At 39.7% G+C, this 21,311-nt stretch overlaps 1 protein-coding gene across 10 annotated transcripts in view; it reads right to left on the reverse strand.

Moving 5' to 3' along the window:
• Mvl (solute carrier family member malvolio) overlaps nucleotides 1–21,311 on the reverse strand; it is a 167,423-nt gene that overhangs the window by 77,504 nt on the left and 68,608 nt on the right. For all 10 annotated transcript variants that reach the window (XM_071681533.1, XM_071681531.1, XM_071681530.1 and 7 more), the window contains exons 3-6: nucleotides 15,630–15,752; nucleotides 11,004–11,230; nucleotides 4,199–4,493; nucleotides 83–241 (exon numbers count right to left, since the gene is read on the reverse strand). In XM_071681533.1, coding sequence (XP_071537634.1) covers nucleotides 83–241; nucleotides 4,199–4,493; nucleotides 11,004–11,230; nucleotides 15,630–15,752 — 804 coding nt within the window. The remainder of the gene's footprint in view (nucleotides 1–82; nucleotides 242–4,198; nucleotides 4,494–11,003; nucleotides 11,231–15,629; nucleotides 15,753–21,311) is intronic.

Genomic DNA, 21,311 nt, shown 5'->3' on the forward strand with positions numbered 1-21,311 from the left:
GTAATCAGAGAAACATATGAAGGAAAAATTACACATATGACCATGTAAGAAAACCAAAAATGCAGCATATCTATGGTCTTACCACAACTTGATTGGTTATACCAAAAAGACCCTTAGCAAATACTGCCACCACAAACACATTAATGATGAATGAGCACAGAAGAGCAACACAGGCCTCGATGAAAAAATACTTGTTAGCTTCTCTCACTTCCTCCTTCTTTTTCCGGTCCACATCACGTGACTGTGGGGAACATTAAATTTCAATTGTACAATTTCATAACTTTGTCAATCCATGCAGTGCATGGTTAAGGGTATTCTTCACACAATCAATGAACATAAAAAATCTACGAGATAAAATGTTTTCCATACAACATTGTTTTTATATACTTGGTTAACTTATCAATGTCTGTTGCATGCATTAAGACATTTCAAAGGAATGCATTTCCCTTTCAAACAGCCTCCGTATTGTATTTTCAATCTCTGCTCAAATTGGCTGTGAATCAAAAAATTAATTTTTTTTATCTTTATAACAAGGTAAAAAATGAATAAAATATGTGCATGAACTAATCACATTTTAGTATCAAAAAGGTTTATGGTGAAAACATCAGAACCCCTTTTAGTTGCTAGTTTGAGCAAATTTATCATTCAAAATAATTTCCTTCCAGTAATAAAAAGGACAAAGGCAAATGTTTAAATTACAGGTGTATAAGTCTGATGAGTGTGCCTGGTAAGTTGTGTGGAAGAGTGGTGACTGAAAGGGTAGTGGCATGAACAGAGCATCAGACAAGGGGGGGGGGGGGATATGGTTTCTGGAGTAGGAGAGGATGTGTGGATAAAGTCTTTGCTTTGAAAAATATGTGTGAAAAATATGTAGGGAAACAGAAAAATCTGTATGTAGCATATATGGATCTGGAGAGAGTATACGATAGGGTAGATACAAATGCTTTGTGGAAAGTATCATGAGTATATGTTGTGGGAGGAAAGCTACTGGAACCATTGAAGAGTTTTTTCAAGGGAGTAAGGTATGTGTACAAGCAGGCAGAGAGGAGGGTGAACTCCAGGTGTAGTTTGGGCCTATGGCAAGGGTATGTGGTGTTACCATGACAGTTTAACTTGTTAATGGACTGGGTGGTGAGGAACATAAATACAAGGGTCTTGTAGAGAGGGACAGGTATGCACCACTAGAGCCATGTCATCTGCAAACAATAGACTCGCCTCCATGGCCACTCCATCACCAGATTGACTATAGACCTGCCCCCTCTCTCCAACACCCTTGCAATTACCTCCCTGACCATCCCATCCATTAACAGGTTAAACAGCCGTAGTGATCTACAGCCAATGAACCACTCACCCTCTCCTCTTCATACTCACACAAATGCCTTATTCTCTTGATAAAAACTCTTCTGCTCCAAGCAACTTTCTCCTACACAATGTATTCATAGCACCATCAACAAAGAATCACTTTAGAAAATATTACATCCTTTCTCCAAACCCATAAATGCCATGTACATATCCTTAACATTCTTTAAGTAGTTCTAACACAATTTTTCAAAGAAACACTTGGTCCATACATCTTCTACCACTCTTGAGGCCACATTTTTCCTCCCTAATCTGATGCTCAGTGCATGTCACCAACTTCTCATTCACCATTATCCCATACATATTACTGCCTATCCTTAGCAATCTTATACATATGTAATTCAAACATTCACTTTCATCACCTTTGCTTTTAAATAATGGCACCAGAAAGGCATTATGCCAGTCCTTTGGCAACTTACATTGAGCTAAATAAACACCAAAAATCCTGATTAACCAGCCATCAACTCTGTCAACCTTTTTGCTTGAGAAATTCATCAGCAATCCTATCAACTCAAACCCATTTTGCCACACTCCATCTCATACTAGGCATTTACCATCACCTCTCTTTTCACCAAACCACATACCATGACTCTCTAGCTCCATGTACTTCCATGTGTCAGATTACCTACATCTGCCACCCTATTACATATTAAACAGACCTTCAACATACTCACTCCATCACCTTTTCACCTATTCCTTGCTATTCTTCCCCATCTGTTCCCCACATTGATGCTCCTATTTTTCTCTTGTTCTCTTTATACTATTCACCTATTTCCAAATCATTTTCTCATTCTTCTTTAGTTTGCTAATACTTTCTCACCCCATCTCTCCTCTGCCCTCTTTTTCAGCTCTTAACCTTCATGACTTCCTTTCCCATGTGTTTATTCATCTCTCTCCTTACATCCAGTCCTACTATGCCATTAGATATGTCTCTTTCATTATCATTTCCAATCAGTTCCTAAAGATATTCATGCTAACCCATAAAAACTTCCTCCTCCATCACTAGCACTCTCCTCAGTCTGTCTAATGCACCCTTGCTTCTTAGATGTACATCTTCTGTACCTTTATTTACCTCTCTTGAATCGTTTTTCGTTCTCCTTTAATTATTCATTTATTTTTCCATCAAGATACTCTACTCCCTTTTGTTCAAATATACCATCCTTCTAACTCCTCTTCAGTTAATATTCCAAACTCTTCGCCCTGCCTTCATCACTCAATTCTGGTAGATTCTGCTTCCTCCAGACTCATTTTCTCTTACACCGACATTTTTAATGTTTACTTCTATCTATCTATGTTTCTGATGCCTTTCTCCAAGTGGAACACCCTCAAAGGGATGGCCACAGCAATAGACTCCATAACTAGTGAACTCTAGTGCCACTTCTTAGCCTTTATGCCTCAACCTTCGCAAGCCACTGGCAGCATGCAATTTTAGTGCAGTGTTTTCAGGGGCTCCTACTTAATGTTCCTACAAACTACTGCCTAATACTCCTGCCAACTACTTCTATCTGATGTTTCTACCTGATGCTTCTGCCTAAATGTTCCTACATACTACTTCTATCTACTGCTCCTAGCATTTTGTCCAACGGGAGGGCTAGCACATAGCACTCATCACAGGAAAATAAAGAGTTATGAAGTTTGAGCTGAGAGTTAAGTGTTGTCAAGTGTTATGTATGACAAGGAGAGAACGCATGTTTGTGGACAGAATGCCTGGAGTTCACATGTAGGAGAAGCAGAAAAGAAAGACAGGTACCTGGGTCAGAGGATTGCAGCTTAACAACCACTGAAATGCTGACTCACTACACAAGCTTCATTAACCCTTCCAATACCCAGGTGGGTATAACTGGTAATAAACCTCCCTGGTTGTTAGCTGCCTACCAACTGCTTCACCATGCTCTAGTTCTCTTTCCACAACCTATTCACACAGTGCTGAACACCTCCACTGCAACCTCTAATACTGATTTCCAAAACTACTTCCACCTCAACTCACTGTTTTGAATCTTCTTGGCTTTTCATTTAACCTGTTTTGGAAGTCAAACTAAACACTTTCATCCTAACACTTTTCCCCTTTTATTCTTCTCATTTTTTAATTTACATTTCTAGTCTTATACCACCACTAAATTAAAAAGTAACCAAAATACTACTGCAGTTCCATATGATCTGACAAACCCCCTCCCAACCTTTTCCTAAACTGCACATTATGCACATAACCTGTTATATTTCTGCTTACCAAAATCAAATTGATCAGGCTCTTGTTTACCATATCTCCCCTATGTCTATATTATGTGTATTTATGAATATCCTTATAATTAAGTAAGTATTTACACAATCACGCATGATGATGCATGTAATCAACTTATTCATCATTGTCATTTACACCTGGGACTCCACATCCATCCACTGTATCCTCCTCCCTATACCCCAGCTATCCAAGATCTATTTCTACTTTTGCTCTTTTAAATTCTCATCATAAGATAGCCAGAACTTCCCCTTGTATCATGATGGGTATGCACACATTACAGGTATATTTAACCTCTCACATCTGAACTTCACAACTAATAATCTGCAAAGACAGACTTCTAATCAAATATGCTTTCAAACTGATCATCCTTCATTAATAATACCTCATTGTCTCATGCAAAATCTTCTGTAACATATTGCATGCCATATTACACACCCTTCACTACATTCCATTCATAGATCCCACTACCTCTCACCCTCATCTCATACAAACCTTTATTCTTTTCCCCTTCCAAGGAGAAAATTATACTACAATTTTACAATACCAGACACAATCCAAGAATATATCTCCTTAAATATTTCCAAACATCTCTCCTCTCACCTTTACAAGAGCAGAATGTAAATACAGGTTGTGAGGCATTATCACAGCTCCTATAATGCCAACAGCCTGAAGAAGGGAACGATTGTCACAGCCAGAACAACCAGGAACAAAAATCCCTCTCAGTACTTCTAGTTGGTCAGGTTTTGCAACACCATACTCATACCCAAATGTAATAGCCATAACAAGAATGAGAAAGCCAAAGAAGGCTTCTAGCTTGCGTAGGCCATATCGATCCAGAGCAAGGAAAGTGAAGGTATCTGCAACAGTAATCAGCACCCCACCCCACAAGGGAATTCTGTGAAAAAAAGAGAACAGATTAATAGACATTGAAAAAAGAAAAATATAATCATTTGTATTTCTTATTTATTTATTTTTATTATACTTTGTCGCTGTCTCACGTTAGCGAGGTAGCACAAGGAAACAGACGAAAGAATGGCCCAACCCACCCACATACACATGTACACACATACATGTCCACACATGCACATATACATACCTATACATTTCAATATATACATATACATACACAGACATATACATATATACACATGTACATGATTTGTATTTCTAAGGTATACAAAGTCATGATATATGTCATACTAACCAAATCACCTGGAATACTAATCTTGGCTTGTATTAATACAAGAGAACCCATCAAAAACAAATTGGACATACTCTCATATGTATTTCATAAACTTTATGAAAAGTATTACTCTCACCTAACCTTTACATTTTAAGGTAATATTTTCCTTCAGCATTGTTCATGCCGATACTCCTAGTGACAAGATATACCACCCCCGCTAGTCATACTTGATCAACTAGTGAAGGGTGCAAAATCTTCAAACAATTTCAGTCATGTAAGAACTGATTAAGAAAAACTTTGCTTAAACATACCTACCACTGAATGAGAGAGAGAGAGAGAGAGAGAGAGAGAGAGAGAGAGAGAGAGAGAGAGAGAGAGAGAGAGACATGGCCACTCTGTTTCATTTATCATATTCTAGTCACTCAAATGAACAATTGTTTCTAAACTTCAGTGTCTTCATGCATGGTACTTCTGTTTCCATTTTTCTGACTTTTTCACCTACAATGAGTATTCAGATTTCCTCTTACATCACTTTAATCTTAGTTGGTTATCATTAGCTTGTCAGAAGGTATGCTTCAGGCTATTTGGCCATGAAGAGATCTCATCCTTCTTAAGAATAAACAACATAAACAATTTTCTTGATGTGGGTTTAAGAAGTTCATACACATCAAGTTTAAGTAGTTCATACATATCAAGAAGTCCTTCTACAATGCCTACAGGTATTGGAGCAGACCCATTTACCATCATCTTCTCAACTCCTGATATCCTCATATAACCTGAATGACCAACCACTCCCACTCAAGAAAACTTCAACAATCCTAGGCACCACAACAACATGCACATGACATTTACCCATCATACTACAAACATGTAAGGCATGTGTACGTGTAGGAAGAGAGGAAAGTGATTGGTTCTCAGTGAATGTAGGTTTGCGGCAGGGGTGTGTGATGTCTCCATGGTTGTTTAATTTGTTTATGGATGGGGTTGTTAGGGAGGTAAATGCAAGAGTTTTGGAAAGAGGGGCAAGTATGAAGTCTGTTGGGGATGAGAGAGCTTGGGAAGTGAGTCAGTTGTTGTTCGCTGATGATACAGCGCTGGTGGCTGATTCATGTGAGAAACTGCAGAAGCTGGTGACTGAGTTTGGTAAAGTGTGTGGAAGAAGAAAGTTAAGAGTAAATGTGAATAAGAGCAAGGTTATTAGGTACAGTAGGGTTGAGGGTCAAGTCAATTGGGAGGTGAGTTTGAATGGAGAAAAACTGGAGGAAGTGAAGTGTTTTAGATATCTGGGAGTGGATCTGGCAGCGGATGGAACCATGGAAGCGGAAGTGGATCATAGGGTGGGGGAGGGGGCGAAAATTCTGGGGGCCTTGAAGAATGTGTGGAAGTCGAGAACATTATCTCGGAAAGCAAAAATGGGTATGTTTGAAGGAATAGTGGTTCCAACAATGTTGTATGGTTGCGAGGCGTGGGCTATGGATAGAGTTGTGCGCAGGAGGATGGATGTGCTGGAAATGAGATGTTTGAGGACAATGTGTGGTGTGAGGTGGTTTGATCGAGTGAGTAACGTAAGGGTAAGAGAGATGTGTGGAAATAAAAAGAGCGTGGTTGAGAGAGCAGAAGAGGGTGTTTTGAAGTGGTTTGGGCACATGGAGAGAATGAGTGAGGAAAGATTGACCAAGAGGATATATGTGTCGGAGGTGGAGGGAACGAGGAGAAGAGGGAGACCAAATTGGAGGTGGAAAGATGGAGTGAAAAAGATTTTGTGTGATCGGGGCCTGAACATGCAGGAGGGTGAAAGGAGGGCAAGGAATAGAGTGAATTGGAGCGATGTGGTATACCGGGGTTGACGTGCTGTCAGTGGATTGAATCAGGGCATGTGAAGCGTCTGGGGTAAACCATGGAAAGCTGTGTAGGTATGTATATTTGCGTGTGTGGACGTATGTATATACATGTGTATGGGGGGGGTTGGGCCATTTCTTTCATCTGTTTCCTTGCGCTACCTCGCAAACGCGGGAGACAGCGACGAGGTATTAAAAAAAAAAAAAAAAATATATATATATATATATATATATATATATATATATATTTTTTTTTGCTTTGTCACTGTCTCCCGCGTTTGCAAGGTAGTGCAAGGACACAGACGAAGGGGGTGACTGTATTGTTGACTGGTTGGTAAGGTTATTCAGTGTATATATGACTCATGGTGAGGTACCTGTGGATTGGCGGAATGCTTGCATAGTGCCAAATTACAAAGGCAAAGGGGATAAAAGTGAGTGCTCAAATTACGGAGGTATAAGTTTGCTGAGTATTCCTGGGAAATTATATGGGAGGGTATTGATTGAGAGGGTGAAAGCATGTACAGAGCATCAGATTGGGGAAGAGCAGTGTGGTTCCAGAAGTGGTAGAGGATGTGTGGATCAGGTGTTTGCTTTGAAAAATGTATGTGAGAAATACTTAGAACACCAAATGGATTTGTATGTAGCATTTATGGATCTGGAGAAGGCATATGATAGAGTTGACAGAGATGCTCAGTGGATGGTATTAAGAATATATGGGGTGGGAGGCAAGTTGTTAGAAGCAGTGAAAAGTTTTTATCGAGGATGTAAGGCATGTGTACGTGTAGGAAGAGAGGAAAGTGATTGGTTCTCAGTGAATGTAGGTTTTCGGCAGGGGTGTGTGATGTCTCCATGGTTGTTTAATTTGTTTATGGATGGGGTTGTTAGGGAGGTGAATGCAAGAGTTTTGGAAAGAGGGGCAAGTATGCAGTCTGTTGTGGATGAGAGAGCTTGGGAAGTGAGTCAGTTGTAGTTCACTGATGAGGTGGAAAGATGGAGTGAAAAAGATTTTGAGTGATTGGGGCCTGAACATGCAGGAGGGTGAAAGTGCAAGGAGTAGAGTGAATTGGAACGATGTGGTATACCGGGGTCGACGTGCTGTCAATGGATTGAACCAGGGCATGTGAAGCGTCTCGGGTAAACCATGGAAAGTTTAGTGGGGCCTGGATGTGAAAAGGGAGCTGTGGTTTCGATGCATTATTACATGACAGCTAGAGACTGAGTGTGAACAAATGTGGCCTTTGTTGTCTTTCCTAGCACTACCTCGCACACATGAGGGGGAGGGGGTTTTTATTTCATGTGTAGCGGGGTGGCGATGGGAATGAATAAAGGCAGTCAGTAGGAATCATGTACATGTGTATATATGTATATGTCTGTGTGTGTATATATATGTATACGTTGAGATGTATAGGTATGTATATTTGCGTGTGTGGACATGTATGTATATACATGTGTATGTGGGTGGGTTGGGCAATTCTTTCATCTGTTTCCTTGCACTACCTCGCTAACGTGGGAGACAGCGACACAGTATAATAAATGAAATGAATAAATATATAAATTATTTATTTTGGTTTTTTTTTTTGCTTTGTCGCTGTCTCCCGCGTTAGCGAGGTAACGCAAGGAAACAGACGAAAGAAATGGCCCAACCCACCCACATACACATGTATATACATACACGTCCACACACGCAAATATACATACCTATACATCTCAATGTACACATATATATACACACACAGACATATACATATATACATATGTACATAATTCATACTGTCTGCCTTTATTTATTCCCATCGCCACCTCGCCACACATGGAATAACAACCCCCCTCATGTATGCGAGGTAGCACTAGGAAAAGACAACAAAGGCCCCATTCGTTCACACTCAGTCTCTAGCCGTCATGTAATAATGCACCGAAACCACAGCTCCCTTTCCACATCCAGGCCCCACAGAACTTTCCATGGTTTACCCCAGATGCTTCACATGCCCTGGTTCAATCCAATGACAGCATGTCGACCCTGGTATACCACATCGTTCCAATTCACTCTATTCCTTGCATACCTTTCACCCTCCTGCATGTTCAGGCCCCAATCACTCAAAATCTTTTTCACTCCATCTTTCCACCTCCAATTTGGTCTCCCACTTCTCCTCGTTCCCTCCACCTCTGACACATATATCCTCTTGGTCAATCTTTCCTCACTCATTCTTTCCTTTGATCAAACCATTTCAAAACAGCCTCTTCTGCTCTCTCAACCATACTCTTTTTATTTCCACACATCTCTCTTACCCTTACATATAAATGTATACATTTATATGTATACATAACATATACGTACACTGACATATACACATATAAACATGTACATATTCATACGTGCTGCCTTCATCCATTCCCGTTGCCATCCCGCCACACATGAAATAACATCCACCCCCTCCCCCACCAGCAAGGTAGCGCCAGAAGACAAAAAAGGCCACATTCGTTCACACTCAGTCTCTAGCTGTCATGTGTAATGCACCAAAACCACAGCTCCCTTTCCACATCCAGGCCCAACAGACCTTTCCATGGTTTACCCCAGATGCTTCACATGCCCTGGTTCAATCCATTGTCAGCACATCAACCCCAGTATAGCACATCCTTCCAGTTCACTCTATTCCTTGCACTCTATTCCTTGGCTTTCATATATACACACAAAAAAGCAATATGTTCTTAACGTAAACATTAATATCATTTGTTGAATGGGTCTCCTACATTATTACAGCTGAATTTCACTGTCTCTATGACAATGCTTTGGATTTCAGTAGTACATTTCAGTCATGATATAGCATGGTTCAATATAATAATTTCAATATTGCTCAAGCACTTAAATTACTCCCATTTTTTCATTATGACACAAGCTATCACAAAATAATGCGAGCCCAGCTGGCCATGCACCATGAAGTGCCGCTGCACCACATCAGTTCTCTGCTGACATTCAAAGAATAAGGATGCATGTTTTCCACACATATATTTTTAAACTTCTGCCCACTTGAACCAGTCAACATTATGCCTCAGCATCCAGCAAGTACTCTTACTAAAAGTGAACCTTTTCAAGATAATGAATGAACTTAGGCAATTCAGCAGTTGCTTGTCATTATGGTATTAATAATAGTGTATCCACACCATAAAGAAGTAGAGTGAATCTATCAGGAAAGCTTTTCTCATCCATCTATTTCAAAGATGGCACTGCATCTCAGGAGGCCAATGTATGTGAAGATGGAGGATGCTCTTTCATTTATCCCTTTAACATCCACAAAATGAAAAGAATTTCCCTATCCTAAAAATTCAAGAACTTTAAGATTAATAGAAAGTATTCTTAAAATATCACAGACTGTATTAACAGAATGTAGAAGACAAACATAAGTGTAAGTATGGTTCATGCCCAAATGCATAATTACAAAAATAAGTTATATAACCATCCAGCTCATTACAAAAACAAAAAGCCCTACAAAGGCGCTAAGGTATACCAAGAAATACGTTAAATTAACACTATCAAAACTAAAAGTTAAGTTTTAGAGAGAAACAACAAATTAACAGCAATGCCAAGTTCCTCATCCTATAGTAATACACACACTCAGCCTACACAAGTGGCTCCTAACCTTTCTATAGTGATTGCTCAATATAGCTTATCTGAAGAACTTGTGGTCCACCTATTATTTTGACAACCAAAAAAACACATACATTTTGATTTAAGATTCATAAACAAAGTATCTTAAGCAAAATCTATACAATTACTGGTAACAGAAAAGCAACAAACATGTTTATAAAACAAACTACAATAATGAATACAATTAGTAAACACCAAGTATAAATAGAATTGCTAATACTAATATTCACATATGATCAAATATTGATCATATGACAACCCCTATGGGCCATCCTAGAAACTCACCATGGCCCACTAGTTGGGAACCACTGCCCTTCACCATCAATTCATCCTGGTGAAAACTACAGCTCACATTAGTACAGTTTCTGTAGTTTTATATACCATACACGTACACATTTTCCTTTATTTCTCATACAATGTCGAAACCTAGGAATAATGTCTGGGAAGGTCGTGAGGAACATAATCCCCATTTGACTATGGAAATCTATCTGTACTTTACATAACCTTTCCTAAGAACACATCATTTCTTTATAGTGAGACAGGCCAGTAGTATTATCATTTACACTGATCTGCCATACAAGGAAACAATGGTACGAATCTAAAACTCAAAATCATGTATGTGCTAGTCATATTATCATATAAACCATAATAATCAAACTCAAAGTCGTATTAACTACTGTTATCATTAATAACTTGTAATTCTGAATCAAATTACCGAACTCTCAATTTTGATATACTTACGCTTTATTCGACAGTAAGTAGAGTGCAATAGAGGTTCCTATTACTTCCTGCATGTCAGATCCAATGATGGCAATCTCAACCATGATCCAAACTAGAAGACGGGGAATCAGTGGATAATGGCGGTAACAAACCTCAGCTAAATGTAGACCAGTAACAGTACCCAGACGAGCCGAAAGACGTTGCATTACAAGCCCAAGTATGGTGGCCCACATCAGGATCCAAAGCAGCTACCATAAAATTGCATTATATTAGGTTCCTACAATTCAGAAGAAGAACACATTAAGAATAATATAAATCTGAACATTATCTAATAGTGTTTACATGTTGTCACTATTTTCCATACAAATTTGACTTTAGGGTATTGACTTCTTCACATGACATAGTTCAGCCCAATAGCAGCATGTCATCTCGATATATTGATCATCTGTCTCAAAACATATTATCCTTAGGCATTTAATTTCCAGCTTCTCTACTCTCTTCTATTCCAATACACTTTAAGCTAAGCTGTCATGTCCTAATAGAACTGCTGGGACTAACACACCCTACTTTTGTCTTAAACCTTGCTAGGCAGCCCTAAATTCCACTGTACACTTTATGTACACTTTAGTTATTCCAAAAAATTATTCCATGATATCTTTATCAAGAATGATTAGAAATGAATATTCCATGTAAAATGATACACACTCAAACATGTTGAGAAATCACTTATGTATGGTATGCTCCCTTTAAGTTATACTGTTCTGCTGTCAGTACGAGATATGCCAAGTGTACCATCTGATGGTTGTGGTGCATGTGAAGTATTTTTGCAAGTGTTTTTCTCATAAATTTTATATGTTTACAGAGGGTTTTCATCACCAATTTCTATTGTTTTCTAACAATTTCATAGCTTAACAATTTATTATGTAACAAGAGGGTGCATATTTCATATAGGCCTCCTTCATATTTTTACACACATTGACAAGTCATTGGAAAAAATGTAGGCATTAAAATTTGGTAATAATGCATGGATGCCATTACAAGAATTAATGGCCACATATTTTGCCTCAGGGCAGAGGCAGGCTATTCAAAAATTATGATCATACTTGCTGGGGTACTCAACACTGGAAGGGGAAAATGGCTTTTATATTATAAAGATTTTACATTACTTTGAAAAGTGGACCTTGTTGGCCTTTAGAGCCAGGCTCTAGTACCCTTGGATCCTGCCTTTGATCTTGAGTTACCTAAAGTATAATGGAAGGCTGCTATATTGCTTATTTTGTTTGAGGACAGTGAACTAAGTGTAACCTATAACAACCTGCATGATGGAATTAGCATTACCGACCATGATGCATTCAGAGGTCACCCAGGGTAATGCTCACAAAGGTGTGAATCCTGTTTGCAGCAGTTTGTCCATGGTACACTGCTTTTTCTTCAGCTTAGATTTTATGGGCAACTACAGGTACACCACCGAATTTCCAGCAGCTGATGGTTCAGCACCTCCTTTAGTCCAGACAAAATTACCGCAGCCACCAGACTAGTTTACTGGGCAGCTACAGATGGCATTTTGTGTAGGACGCACTTATTTACATTCTTTACACTGCACTTGTTGGTGATGATACTGCAATTTTGAGATTCTTAGCTTATTTTGCTTAAATTTAACCCTAGCTATGGCTCCTAAGACATATGAGAGTGTCAGTCGTGGTGTCAAACATAAACACCAGTCCATATCGATCTAAGATAAAGTAGAACTGTTGAAAAAATGGACCATGGTGTTTCGGTGTATAAGCTGTGTGACATCTACAGTATTGGTTCATCAACTGTTTATGATATAGAAGCAAAGGGAGAAAATATTGAAATTCTGTGTAGACAGCGATTACAAGAAAGAAATAGCAATTAGAAAAACTATGAAAGATGGTAAGAGTACTGAGCACAATCGAGTGATGATGGAATGGTTTTGACAGCGTTGGAGTGATGGAGTGGACTAGTCAGGTAGCATGATAATAGACCAGGCTAAGTTGTTCCATGAAGAACTTGAATTACAACATGAGTGTGACTATAGTGAAGATGGCTTTAAAGATTCAAGAAGCGTCATGGAATTTTCATGAATAAAGTGTACGGAGAAAAGCAGTTTGCAAACCATGAGGGAGCTGCCGAGTATGTGGACGAATTTGCAAAACTCGTAGCTGATGAACACCTCAGTCCTGAGCAGGTGTATAATGCAGATGAAACTGCATTATTCTGGTGATGCACACCTAGGAAAACACAACAGAAGACGAAGAAGACCCTAGAGGATTCAAACAATCTAAGGGTAGACTTACCATCTTAGTGTGCTCAGACATTTAATATTTGTCTGATTTAAATTTCTAGCAATCCGTGGTATACTTTAGACACATGGGAGTTGTATAATTAGTGGGTTAGAGGTGAGTTGATGAATTATTATTACATGACCACGATTGGTCTGGCAAAATGGTTAATCCAGTAAGGCTTTGGAACCATGAGTGCTGGAAAATCAGTGGTGTACCTATATAAGCTCTTTAATCAAGGTAATGAGGTGCAGCAGGGGTATGAGAAAGGAGTTTTGAGTCCAAGTTTGTATGGGAAGGTCCTGGAGGAAGTGGAGTGCTTTAGTCATCTTGATGTGGACTGAAATGAGTCATAGGTAAGAGTGATGGCTAAGGCCCTTGGTGCACTTAGAGGTGTGTGGACTGAGAGGCTATAGTCTGTTTGGGCAAGAATGGGTATGTTTGAATGTATAGCACTTCAAAAATTGTCGTATGAGTGATAATTTTGTGCCACATGCCAAAAAATGGAAGAGTACGGACTTGTAGAGGAACTTTCTGAGGGTAATATGTGGTGTGAGGCAGGTTCATAGTTTAAGGAATGAATCTTGCTAGTTTAAGGAATGAATCTTGCTAGTTTAAGGAATGAATCAGTAAGAAAGAAGTGGGGTATTGAGCCAGTCTAACTCAGAGAGAGAGAGAGTGTAGAAGAGTGTGCTGACATGGTATGGACACACTGAGAGAATGAGTAACAAAGGACTGACTTAGGCTGACTAGTCCTAATTCATCAAAACCTCTTTTAGTACTTTTGAATGCGTAAAGATTTATTAAATTGTTATGGATGGGGTGGTATACAGGGGACAATGTGCTGTCAAAGGAGTGAAGCAGGACATATGAAGCAGTCAAGGAAGACCATGGGAAGGTCTGTAGCACCTGATAGTGGACATGGATTATGGCTTCAGTGCATAACACATGACATCTATAGGATAGATGTGAGAGGTTGAGATGCCTTTCTCAACTGTTCCTGTTGCTACCTTGCTAATATGGGAAATGGTACAAGTATCAAAGAAAATAATAATAATAATAATAATAATAATAATAATAATAATAATAATGCAGGTACACCACCGATTTTCCAGCACTCTTGGTTCCAAAGCATTGCTGGATGAACCATTTTGCCGGACCAACCATGGTCATGTAATGATAATTCATCAACACACTTCTAACCCACTAATCACTCGTCTCCCAACGTGTCTAAAGTATACCATGGACTGCTAGAAATTCAAATTAAACAAATATTAAATGTTTGAGCACCCTAAGATGGTAAGTCTGTCCTTAGATTGTTTGAATCCTCAGGGGTCTTCTTCATCTGTTGTTAGCATTTTCCTAGGTGTGCATCGCCAGAATAATGCAGTTTTGTCTGCATTATACACCTATTCAGGACTGAGGTGCTCGTCAGCTATGAGTTTCACAAATTCGTCCACATACTCGGCAGCTCCTTCGTGGTTTGCAGACCACTTTTCTCCACACACTTTATTCATGGAAATTCCAGGATGCTTCTTGAATCTTTGAAGCCATCCTTCACTATAGTCACATTCATGTTGTAATTCAAGTTCTTTATGGAAAAACTTAGCCTGGTCCATTATCATGCTACCTGACAAGTCCACTCCAATGCTGTCGAAACCATTCCATCATCACTCAATTGTGCTTAGTACTCTCACCATCTTTCATAGTTTTTCTAATCATCATTTCCTTCTTGGAATCGATGTCTACATAGAATTTCAATATTTTCTCCCTTTGCTTCTTTATATCATAAACAGTTGATGAACCAATACTGTAGATGTCACACAGCTTACGCACTGAAACACCTCAGTCCATTTTTTCAACAGTTATACTTTATCTTGGATTGATATGGACTGGTGTTTATATTTGACACCACAACTGACACTCTCATATGTCTTAGAAGTCATAGCTAGGGATAAATTTAAGCAAAATAAGCTAAGAATCTCACATAATTGTGGTATCATCACCAACAAGTGCAGTGTAAAGAATGTAAATAGGCGCACCCTACACACAACGCCATCTGTGGCCGCCCTGTAAACTAGTCTGGTGGCCATGGTAATTTCAAGTTCCCTCACATAATTTCATCCGGACTAAAGGAGGTGCCGAACCATTTGCCAGAAATTCGGTGGTATACCTGTAATAATAATAATAATGGAACATTATTATGGGATCCTAAATCCCTTAATGTCACGATGGCTACTTCTACCAAAAACTCGTTTTTCTTTTTACCATGGCATTGCATAATTTCTGTTGAAGCTTTTAAATGTCCTTGCCAGAATCTCTGGCATTCATAGTATCCACCAACCTTGTAGTTGGCTGCAGCTCCTGACTGGAGGTCAGATTCTATATTCCCTGGGTCTAGGTAGGCGATACTCATAAGAAATCCAGGGCCCGTGAACGCCCATAACTTTCTAAAACTGAACATCTCCTGTGGAAGAGAAATCAAAACTTTTCAAATATTTCATATAGCATATGTAGGGAAGTCAAGCTAATGCAGCTAACAAACTTCCTATTCTATAAGGCATAGTGAATTTTCTCCTGATTTACATTCTATACAACACTGGTGACTTCCATACATACTACTATTTTTACAAGAGGGAACATAAAAAACATTTCCTACAGAAGCATATGAAAAATAAATTGCAGTTCATTCAATAAACTCACCAAGAATACAATAAATACTGATATGTGATGGCATCAAGTTGCAAAATATTTTGCACACTTATGGAAAATGGCTGTATACTACTGACACATTTGAACACAGTCACATGAGGAGCTTCATATCATCTTGAAATATACCCTCACTGGGCAGCTCTTCATGTTTTTGAGACACACCGTGTCTGTGATCTTGGCATATCTTACAGCATTGTTCCCTTGGATATCTGGGGTCACATCAGTTGCAGATAATGCCTAAAAATGTTCCTCCACTTTTGTCATATGTGAACTCTTGCAAATTATTAATCCCCTCAACCTGAAATGCAACATATTCCTAGTAATGTGTGTGAAACCTAAATGCTCCAACCCATAAAATCAAATGATACTGCAATACATCAAAAGACCTTTAAAGTTTCTTTGAGCATGGGTGTACTGTTTATTTATATCCTAAATGCCATCTACTATCTAGCAGGGAGGCATCCATCATATCCTCAGACATCTTTTTCTCACAAATTCCAACATATTCACCCAAACTTCTATCACTGTTAATCTCAAACTTCCCTAACATACCCTCCCATCTTTTTCTTCGTCTAACTCTACCCTTCTTCATATTCATATCTACATTCATAGCTGTCCTTATTGTATCCGTTCTTTCCATGTGCCTTTAACATTTACACAATCCTCTCCTCACTCTGAAGAGCTCCATTCTCTGTTCCATAACTTATTCTGTCCTCAGTTCTCACTCTAGCCATGTCCCTCAACCCACGTCCAAGTCTTAGGAAACACTACACTTTCACAACTTGCACTGTCTCTGTCACTGTTAATGTAAGTACAAGTTTCACTCCAGTTAAACAAATATGCTGAATTCAACCTTCTAATAAGCTCTGCTATATTCACAAACTCATGTCTTTGCTCCTTATAACTTTCCTCAAGCTGCATACAAACGAGACAAAACAAATACAGGATCTGATCATATATGAGATTAGAACTTATAGCAAAATGTAACGAGACAATGAGAAGACATGCACTAATATATATAAATAAATAATTTTTTTTTTTTTTTTTTTTTTTTTTTTTTTTTTTTTTTTTTTACTTTGTCGCTGTCTCCCGCGTTTGCGAGGTAGCGCAAGGAAACAGACGAAAGAAATGGCCCAACCCCCCCCCCCATACACATGTACATACACACGTCCACACACGCAAATATACATACCTACACAGCTTTCCATGGTTTACCCCAGACGCTTCACATGCCTTGATTCAATCCACTGACAGCACGTCAAACCCTGTATACCACATCGCTCCAATTCACTCTATTCCTTGCCCTCCTTTCACCCTCCTGCATGTTCAGGCCCCGATCACACAAAATCTTTTTCACTCCATCTTTCCACCTCCAATTTGGTCTCCCTCTTCTCCTATTTTTTTTTTTTTTTTCAAACTATTCGCCATTTCCCGCGTTAGCGAGGTAGCGTTAAGAACAGAGGACTGGGCCTTTTTTGGAATATCCTCACCTGGCCCCCTCTGTTCCTTCTTTTGGAAAATTAAAAAAAAAAAAACGAGAGGGGAGGATTTCCAGCCCCCCGCTCCCTCCCCTTTTAGTCGCCTTCTACGACACGAAGGGAATACGTGGGAAGTATTCTTAATCCCCTATCCCCAGGGATTCATATATATATTCATATATATTGATATATATATATGTATACATGTTGTGGATGAGAGAGCTTGGGAAGTGAGTCAGTTATTGTTTGCTGATGATACAGCGCTGGTGGCTGATTCGTGTGAGAAACTGCAGAAGCTGGTGACTGAGTTTGGTAAAGTGTTTGAAAGAAGAAAGCTGAGAGTAAATGAGAATAAGAGCAAGGTTATAAGGTACAGTATATATATATATATATATATATATATATATATATATATATATATATATATATATATATATATATATATATCCTCCCTGAGGATAGGGGAGAAAGAATACTTCCCATGTATTCCCTGCGTGTCGTAGAAGGCTACTAAAAGGGAAGGGAGCGGGGGGCTGGAAATCCTCCCCTCTTTTTTTTTTTTTTTCCAAAAGGAGGAACAGAGAAGGGGGCCAGGTGAGGATAGTCCCTCAAAGGCCCAGTCCTCTGTTCTTAACGCTACCTCGCTAATGCGGGAAATGGCGAATAGTATGAAAGAAAGAAATAGTCGTAGAAGGCGACTAGAGGGGACGGGAGCGGGGGGCCAGAAATCCTCCCCTCCTTGTATTTTTAACTTTCTAAAATGGGAAACAGAAGAAGGAGTCACGCGGGGAGTGCTCATCCTCCTCGAAGGCTCAGACTAGGGTGTCTAAATGTGTGTGGATGTAACCAAGATGAGAAAAAAGGAGAGATAGGTTGTATGTTTGAGGAAAGGAACCTGGATGTTTTGGCTCTAAGTGAAACGAAGCTCAAGGGTAAAGGGGAAGAGTGGTTTGGGAATGTCTTGGGAGTAAAGTCAGGGGTTAGTGAGAGGACAAGAGCAAGGGAAGGAGTAGCACTACTCCTGAAACAGGAGTTGTGGGAATATGTGATAGAATGTAAGAAAGTAAATTCTCGATTAATATGGGTAAAACTGAAAGTTGATGGAGAGAGATGGGTGATTATTGGTGCATATGCACCTGAACATGAGAAGAAAGATCATGAGAGGCAAGTGTTTTGGGAGCAGCTGAATGAGTGTGTTTGTTAGTAGTTTTGATGCATGAGACCGGGTTATAGTGATGGGTGATTTGAATGCAAAGGTGAGTAATGTGGCAGTTGAGGGAATAATTGGTATACATGGGATGTTCAGTGTTGTAAATGGAAATGGTGAAGAGCTTGTAGATTTATGTGCTGAAAAAGGACTGGTGATTGGGAATACCTGGTTTAAAAAGCGAGATATACATAAGTATACGTATGTAAGTAGGAAAGATGGCCAGAGAGCGTTATTGGATTATGTGTTAATTGATAGGCGCGCGAAAGGGAGACTTTTGGATGTTAATGTGCTGAGAGGTGCAACTGGAGGGATGTCTGATCATTATCTTGTGGAGGCTAAGGTGAAGATTTGTATGAGTTTTCAGAAAAGAAGAGTGAATGTTGGGGTGAAGAGGGTGGTGAGAGTAAGTGAGCTTGGGAAGGAGACTTGTGTGAGGAAGTACCAGGGAAGACTGACTACAGAATGGAAAAAGGTGAGAGCAATGGAAGTAAGGGGAGTGGGGGAGGAATGGGATGTATTTAGGGAATCAGTGATGGATTGTGCAAAAGATGCTTGTGGCATGAGAAGAGTGGGAGGTGGGTTGATTAGAAAGGGTAGTGAGTGGTGGGATGATGAAGTAAGATTATTAGTGAAAGAGAAGAGAGAGGCATTTGGACGATTTTTGCAGGGAAAAAATGCAATTGAGTGGGAGATGTATAAAAGAAAGAGACAGGAGGTCAAGAGAAAGGTGCAAGAGGTGAAAAAGAGGGCAAATGAGAGTTGGGGTGAGAGAGTATCATTAAATTTTAGGGAGAATAAAAAGATGTTCTAGAAGGAGGTAAATAAAGTGCGTAAGACAAGGGAGCAAATGGGAACTTCAGTGAAGGGCGCAAATGGGGAGGTGATAACAAGTAGTGGTGATGTGAGAAGGAGATGGAGTGAGTATTTTGAAGGTTTGTTGAATGTGTTTGATGATAGAGAGGCAGATATAGGGTGTTTTGGTCAAGGTGGTGTGCAAAGTGAGAGGGTTAGGGAAAATGATTTGGTAAACAGAGAAGAGGTAGTAAAAGCTTTGCGGAAGATGAAAGCCAGCAAGGCAGCAGGTTTGGATGGCATTGCAGTGGAATTTATTAAAAAAGGGGGTGACTGTATTGTTGACTGGTTGGTAAGGTTATTTAATGTATGTATGACTCATGGTGAGGTGCCTGAGGATTGGCGGAATGCGTGCATAGTGCCATTGTACAAAGGCAAAGGGGATAAGAGTGAGTGCTCAAATTACAGAGGTATAAGTTTGTTGAGTATTCCTGGTAAATTATATGGGAGGGTATTGATTGAGAGGGTGAAGGCATGTACAGAGCATCAGATTGGGGTAGAGCAGTGTGGTTTCAGAAGTGGTAGAGGATGTGTGGATCAGGTATTTGCTTTGAAGAATGTATGTGAGAAATACTTAGAAAAGCAAATGGATTTGTATGTAGCATTTATGGATCTGGAGAAGGCATATGATAGAGTTGATAGAGATGCTCTGTGGAAGGTATTAAGAATATATGGTGTGGGAGGCAAGTTGTTAGAAGCAGTGAAAAGTTTTTATCGAGGATGTAAGGCATGTGTACGTGTAGGAAGAGAGGAAAGTGATTAGTTCTCAGTGAATGTAGGTTTGCGGCAGGGGTGTGTGATGTCTCCATGGTTGTTTAATTTGTTTATGGATGGGGTTGTTAGGGAGGTGAATGCAAGAGTTTTGGAAAGAGGGGCAAGTATGAAGTTTGTTGTGGATGAGAGAGCTTGGGAAGTGAGTCAGTTGTTGTTCGCTGATGATACAGCGCTAGTGGCTGATTCATGTGAGAAACTGCAGAAGCTGGTGACTGAGTTTGGTAAAGTGTGTGAAAGAAGAAAGTTAAGAGTAAATGCGAATAAGAGCAAGGTTATTAGGTACAGTAGGGTTGAGGGTCAAATCAATTGGGAGGTAAGTTTGAATGGAGAAAAACTGGAGGAAGTAAAGTGTTTTAGATATCTGGGAAAGGATCTGGCAGCGGATGGAACCATGGAAGCGGAAGTGAATCATAGGGTGGGGGAGGGGGCGAAAATCCTGGGAGCATTGAAGAATGTGTGGAAGTCGAGAACATTATCTCGGAGAGCAAAAATGGGTATGTTTGAAGGAATAGTGGTTCCAGCAATGTTGTATGGTTGCGAGGCGTGGGCTATGGATAGAGTTATGCGCAGGAGGGTGGATGTGCTGGAAATGAGATGTTTGAGGACAATGTGTGGTGTGAGGTGGTTTGATCGAGTAAGTAATGTAAGGGTAAGAGAGATGTGTGGAAATAAAAAGAGTGTGGTTGAGAGAGCAGAAGAGGGTGTTTTGAAATGGTTTGGGCACATGGAGAGAATGAGTGAGGAAAGATTGACCAAGAGGATATATGTGTCGGAGGTGGAGGGAACGAGGAGAAGTGGGAGACCAAATTGGAGGTGGAAAGATGGACTGAAAAAGATTTTGAGTGATCGGGGCCTGAACATGCAGGAGGGTGAAAGGCAAGCAAGGAATAGAGTGAATTGGATCGATGTGGTATACTGGGGTTGACGTGCTGTCAGTGGATTGAATCAGGGCATGTGAAGCGTCTGGGGTAAACCATGGAAAGTTGTGAGGGGCCTGGAT

This window comes from Panulirus ornatus, chromosome 33 (genome assembly GCF_036320965.1).
Source record: "Panulirus ornatus isolate Po-2019 chromosome 33, ASM3632096v1, whole genome shotgun sequence".
In the NCBI taxonomy this organism is placed as follows: domain Eukaryota; kingdom Metazoa; phylum Arthropoda; class Malacostraca; order Decapoda; family Palinuridae; genus Panulirus; species Panulirus ornatus.